General features: G+C 41.8%; 1 protein-coding gene across 1 annotated transcript; it reads left to right on the forward strand.

The window, feature by feature from the left end:
• Nucleotides 1–4067: 4067 nt before the first annotated feature.
• On the forward strand, nt 4068–5414 carry LOC147419377 (uncharacterized). The gene has a single exon (XM_086505714.1). It carries the CDS (start codon nt 4396–4398, stop codon nt 5065–5067), a length of 672 nt encoding a protein of 223 aa, XP_086361840.1. The 5' UTR covers nt 4068–4395; the 3' UTR covers nt 5068–5414.
• Nucleotides 5415–6888: the final 1474 nt, after the last annotated feature.

The raw sequence follows: 6888 nt of genomic DNA on the forward strand, positions 1-6888 counted from the left end.
GGAGGTCCTTAAATGAAAGAAATTTTTACAAATAAACAAATAATTTTTTTTTATATCGAATCAATATTTCACATCATGGATCAAATTCTTATGAATTTCTTTTAATCTTTTGTTCCCTAATGCTTTTTTATCAAGCCAAAAAATGAATGCAGCTTTCAAAAATAGCATTTGAAAAGAAGTGATTCTTTTCTCTTCAAGACGGCTGAGGCTTTCCTAAGGGACATAAGAATTGAACGACCTTCACCCGTATGGATACTAAGACCTTTAGGAAGCCAAAAATAGAGGCCATGGTTACTTGGTGAGTCGAAGGTCCTTTTCCCCTTCCTTGAGGCCACAAGCCACCATGTGGTGAAGATTTAACACCATTGAATTTTTATTTAGATGGGGAGCATGGAATAAAAACGAGTGATTATCTGTGGGGCGTCGTCGTTAGAGGAGAAAAAGAAACGTTTGCAGGAGGTCAACGAGCAAAGAACCCTGCAAGAGGTTGCCACATGTAATCGAAGGTGTCCTTTGCAAACGAACAAGGCTGACGTGGTCTTCAATTTTGTTTACTCTTCTGGTGGATTGGTCGTCCATTGGCGACAGTTGTGCTGGACAACGACACGGCCTTGCTCTTCTACTGCAGCAATGTTGCCAGGATGGACTAGTGGTGTGGCATCTCTCAAAACGGCAATGCTAATTAGGAGATCTTGCTCTCTAGATGCTGACATCTTTTGAAGTATTTTAGAAGGTCTTTGAAAGCACACCCACCCCAAATCACGATCACGAGTTTGCAAGATCGGCAGTAACTCCTATCATCCGATGAAGCTATAGACTAATTGTGGATGCTGCTTTGGTGGTAACTTTTGAATTACCTTGCCACAAAGGCAAATATGAAGGGAAAAGAAAAGCAGACGTTTCAGGACGAAGTTTTACGAATGGCCAAGGCTTCTACTATTTTCTCTTAAGATTTATCCTCGGTAAATGTTGATTCTAGCAACGAACTTATTGGGTGTGTTGGTTTTGTGAGCCGTGAGACTTTTGTCAGAGTTGGCAAAGCTGTATCTGATGTTTTTATTGGGTCTTCACATGGCGATGAAGTGGGTTCGTTACATGGAAATAAAAGGACCAGTTTAAATGCCTTGAAAAATAAGGATGATATTGAGATGGATTTTGACAAACTTGATTATGACAGTAGGGCCATGGCAAAGCAGTTCTCGAACAAGTCCTCGGTTCTTCACATGAAAGCACTGGCACACTCATGGTTAACACCATCAATGGTTCTCCAGCTTTTCCTTACACAGCTGTGGATTTTGCTCTTCAGTGTTGCTATAAACGATTTTCAGAATGCTTCTCAGCTCAGCTTCTCATCGCTGCTATAAACGATATACCACTCATACTCCAATACTAGTTGAGACGTCAGATGATGCTGAACCATGACGTTGGTATCGAAACAAATTTCTCCTTGTTTGGCCACCTACATTCAATCTCTCCCCTAGCTTCCGGTTAAAAGCATGACATACTTTGACTTGCTCAATAGCCTCCGACGAGCAACTACTGATTCTCCCCCGCATATCACAAGCGTGAGATAACAACAAGCATGATAAGCAAATATCACTTTGACACAAAGAGCTATGGGGGTGAGGTGGACGTGAGCTACAAAATCAACATGCAGTTCATGTTTTTGAGATCCTGCTATGTGTTGCAAGCTTTGGAGAACTGCAACAGAGACCAATTAATGAAGATCAATGAGGGCTTTCTCCAGTTTTGCCATGCAAACTTGGAGAGAAATGTGGAATGGGTGACCAGATGTCCATCCAAGCTCTTGCAGACATTTTTATTGGACACATATATTCACAGCAGTAGACATTTCGATTGCACAAGCACGACTCTAGCTCGGCAACATTGCAAGGTCCGTTATCTACATCCAATTCCCGTGTCTATGCGTTTGCTTGGCGCAACACATAAATGCTACAGGGCAGGGCACGACTTCTGTTTCTTATAATCTTTGGAGAGACCACAATGCCAACTTTCCACCATACTTTTGTATGGCACTTTTGCATGACGTGCACTGTATAATTAGCATTTTCACTCGGTGATTCTTCATTGCAACACAAAATGTTTAACTATTTGCATTGGTTTTATGTAGCTTGACACAAACATTGTCCTTTGGCTTGGACAATTGGACGACACTCATACGCAATTATCAATTATCAGGTCGATTATACTTGAATTTAATCTTTATAGTTTGTTGATTCTTTTTGTAATTTTTGAGCTTACTTAAGTTTAGTTTTTTCAAGACTAATCTATTCCTTGGAGGTAAGAATTCAGGTAGTCCTGCCCTCCTCATCAGCACTCAAATCATCAGGTACTTTTTTTTACATAATGTATGGCAGACAAGGAACGGCCGTGTGTTTGAAGGTGGAATCTGAGGTGGCAAGCTTCGCAAAAATTATACACGAAAGCAAAGTGCTAATATGGACGCTCGGCGGCAAGCAAAACTCAGAGGATTGGTCAAGAACTACTGGTGCCTTGTTGTCAGCAAATGGAATGCCTAGGAAGGGGGAAAATCTTGGCCAATGGTAAATAGAAGATCGCAGAAGGACATGGTAATTGACCTTGTGTATCAAGGATAGGGGCCGGTTCGTAAGGGGTGGCTACCCATATAGCCGATGTAACTGTGGTCCCTGGATGATGTCATGGCTCAACACGAGCATGGCAAGACCTTGTAATTTTTGGGATGATCAATATAATTCACTCACAATTGTGAGTGTAAGAAAAAAAGTTTAGTTTAACTACATGTTTTTCTCACTAGTTCTCAGTAGTAAATGCTCAAATTCCGATCATCATATCTATATATCAAATAGATATACACTTCTTTTCTTTTCTCATAGATACTTGATGTCAATCTGGGTATGTTCTGCTATGTTCTATAGCAACATCCACCAAGCAAGACTAGTTTTTTGCCACAACAAGGCACGGGCCACATACACGTGTGTGTGTGTGTGTGTACACGTGAATAATGTGATGAAAACACAAGATCCCAAAATTTCCTTGCAACTTCACATCGAGGCCTTGACTTATGGCTTACCTAAATAGCGACTTCATTTTCATATCACTTTTGTGGTATGTACATAACAACAACCCTTTCATGTCAATATTTCCAACAATAAATGTTGCTGGTGGTGTCAACATTCAATCGCCTATAACCTTTGGCCAAATTCTGAAAGCTTGCTTTGTTCCCAAAAGGCTATCTTTGGTCCATCTATTGGGTTTGAACTCATACCCGTCTCTCTCTCTCTCTCTCTCTCTCTCTCTCACACACACACACACACACACACACACACACACACACACACACACACACGTTGGTGGTAATGATTGAGGTTGCAATAACCTCCTTATAAGGGAACCCCCACATGGAGGAGGGGGTCACTGTTTTGAGTTACTGCTTCCACTAATTGCACCTCAGAGAGGGGCAGTTGCAAATAAAATGTATTACCTCCCCACCCTCTGCGTGTGTGCGTGAGATTCAACACGCCAAATATATAAAATCGCTGTCTCTTTTATGATTACCCACCCTATGTGGGGGGTACCTAAATTAGCCTCTCAAGGAAAGCTTGTAGAGATCTCTTCCTTCTATACCCTTTTTATGAATTGAACCTATCTTTTGCGAGCAATTCAGATAAACCTATGCAAAGGTCGAGTGGAAGATCATCATGCAGGCTAGTATGTGTGTGTTGGGGGTCACTGTTCTGGAGAGGCTTGCCTCAACTTAGCCTTGAGCCGATTGAAAATCTCGATTAGACAATTGAAACCCATGGAAAAATTAAAAAAAACATAGAAGAAAATAATCCTTGCAAGTTTGGAAAATTATAACAGTGTTACCGTTTGCATCGTAACCATGATTCTGTAAGACTGTGTTTGTAAATATTGAGCAGAGAAGGTTCCAAGTGGCCATATATACGAGGGAGAATCCTAGCCGTCAGGATCGATACTGTGGGGGGTTGAACTGTTATCAAGTGCGGTGTCAACGGATCGAGCCTTGGCATTGACAAAGTGTGGGGTGGAACCATGGAGCTTGTGATCGTTAATGATTTAATTTAATTAAGCGTTTGTGAAAGTTTTAACGTATCCATAATCAGTCGGCACCAACCAAGTGACCACCATTAATGAGCGATCGGGTAATAAGTTTGTGTGTGTAGAAATTCGCTACTTGTGTGAGAGTAGCTCCCTCACGCGCACACGAAAACGCGCGCGCACACACGCACACCCTCTTTCTCTCTCGCGGGCGCACTCATACGCAGGCACGCTCTCCCTCTACACACGCACGGGCACAGCACACACAGACACCTTGTTTTTCGCTCTGTAGGCTTGCTCCTGTTGTCCGCCCCCTCCTCTGAGCAGACGATCATGGGGGAAGGAACTGGCGATCTGGAACTCAGCACCATGAGGCATGGCCCAGCTCCGAAAGCAGACATCCAGCACAAGCAGCAGCGAAAGCGTCGGCGCCGTGCCTGCCTGGCATGCTGCGGTGCTTGCGGAGTCCTCCTTGTACTCATTGTAGTAGTTCTTATCATCCTAGCCTTCACAGTGTTCAAGCCCAAGAAGCCCAAATTGCATGTGGACCGCATCACAGTTGAGGATTTCGACAGCCGTGTCATACTCAACATCCCCCCCTCAGTGTCCCTCAACATCACGCTCGGCCTCCTTGTATCTGTGACAAACCCTAATAAGGCTTCCTTCAAATATTACAACAGCTCTGCATATATTTTCTACAGAGATGTCCAAGTGGGTTCTGTGCCGATTCCCGCCGGCTATATGGGTGCCGGTGCAACATCACAGATTTCATCATCTCTCAAGATTTTTGCTGACCGCCTTCTCACCGATAAGCGAGTTTATACCGACTTCATCGGCAACTCCTTGCCATTCTCCACCACGGCAGATGTTGGTGGGCGAGTCAATTTCTTGAATATCTTCAAGCACCATGTTGACACATCCACTGTGTGCAAGGCCACCATAACCCCTCTTAACATAAAGAAGGTGTTGGATAATCTTGACTGTACGTATGATATCGATCTATGATGTCAACAGATTTTCTTTCCTGATTGGAGTTATTTGTTGCCGGACATGCCCTTGGCAAAGAGCTCTGTGGATCGACATACGAGCACAGCTATGTGGTTTGACAATGAAGGGTGGGTGACTTGCAGCGGATGGTGGAATGTGTGGGATCAAGAAGAATCTGTTGTCCCTTGTATTTGTAGTCTGTCACCAATTGGGGTGATTTATGGATTACTGTATTTTTGTCTTGTAAACTTTGTTTTAGTCTCAAATTATATGTATACTTAGCCTGCAAATATACATATGTATCTCCCCCCTTGGAGCATTGACAATTTTGGTTTTAACTTACCTCTCCCGCGTGTTTTGAGTGCCATGATTTGCATCAAAGGCGCGCGTAGTATTGATCTCACTTACCATTGTCATGCTAAAAATAGCCATGTGGCAAAAGCTTTTAGCATGTTCACAAATGCTTGACAATGTTAAGTGCTTTTACGGAGTGTGGATTTTGTTTTGAAATAAATATGAGAAAATATTTACAAACAAATAGAGTATTTGATACATACTACTGGTAGGTTCTTATTTTTATTAGTGGAATCTTCGTAGATGCCTAAATTCTATTGCTCAAAGAGGAGCTCTAAAACCCCAACAACCCCCCCCAAAAGTAGTGATTGACCATGGGCAGGACAATCGAGGACCTTGAGAGCCACTACACCCTCCTAGAATGCTGGTAGCGAAGTTGTATTTTATAAAACAAAAAAAGAACACTCCAATCCCCCTTACTCTTGTTGCGATCGCCATCCCCTGTCCACTCCTGTGCGATTGGTTTCGACTCCAACCCCTCTTGCTCCTACTGCAATTGCATTCCTTGCTCCTAGTCGAGCGCTCTTGCTCGTGTTGCACGTGGCTTCATTCTTCCCTCCTACCAGTGCATCACAACTTGCAGTCTCAAAGGATCTCGCAAGATTCGAATCAACATGCATTTTTTTGAAATCGTTAGCACATACTACTTGAAGACCTAATGGTACCTAATGGCTTCAAAAGAAATAGATTCACTACTTACATGGTGCGCATAGTGCAAAGAAGCTCTTAAGGAAAGAAAACGCTAACCAAGAAGAAAAAAATAAATGTATCAATGCACACTTTAAGTTCAACTCTTTATATTTACATAAAAAGTCCTTGTTTTTGTGGGGGGGTGGGGAGACTATACACATATCATGTATTTAAAACTGTACATTGCTACTACCTTCCTTCCGCCGATGGTTGGAATAAAAAATTAAAAAAATTTCTTTTTCCAATTTTTGAGGCTTTTCATTTCCTAAACTCACCCTTCACTTATGAATTTACTATGTTTTGAAATAATTTTTATTTTGTCTAAGACTGGAGAGCCCTACTACCTGAAGACCTTAAGCATTTCATTATTGAAACAATGGTCTACATGCAGCATGCACAATTGTTGTCATACATCATGAATCGATATGTAAATAGATGAAAAGGTCTTATTATTAACAAAACTAAAGGGACTGTATCACGTGACCTTCCAAGTAGCAAGTTGATAAGGAGGTCAAATGTTATGAGCAATCCAAAAAATGCCTTTAAACTAACTATTGTTGCTCTTTAAGCATGCACCATGCATGACATGGTGTAACCAACTTTCATGTTTTGCATCATAGAAAGGTCAGAGTTGAGTATATTCAAAGTTATGGCTTTCTTTAAGTGATCACTTCTCTAGATCTTTCTTGCAAAGTGTTTCAAATCAATGTGTTTCATGTTCCACTAATATGTTTACAATTGATCACAAGTATGGTGTGTCCTTGCTTGCCCTCCCATTATCATACAGTGTATCAT

Source organism: Adiantum capillus-veneris, chromosome 29 (assembly GCF_014529385.1).
Source record: "Adiantum capillus-veneris isolate H3 chromosome 29, ASM1452938v2, whole genome shotgun sequence".
NCBI classification, from domain to species: domain Eukaryota; kingdom Viridiplantae; phylum Streptophyta; class Polypodiopsida; order Polypodiales; family Pteridaceae; genus Adiantum; species Adiantum capillus-veneris.

Excerpts from the sequence above, each read along its gene's own strand:
- LOC147419377 (XM_086505714.1), top strand. The coding sequence starts at position 4,396 with ATGGGGGAAGGAACTGGCGATCTGGAACTCAGCACCATGAGGCATGGC.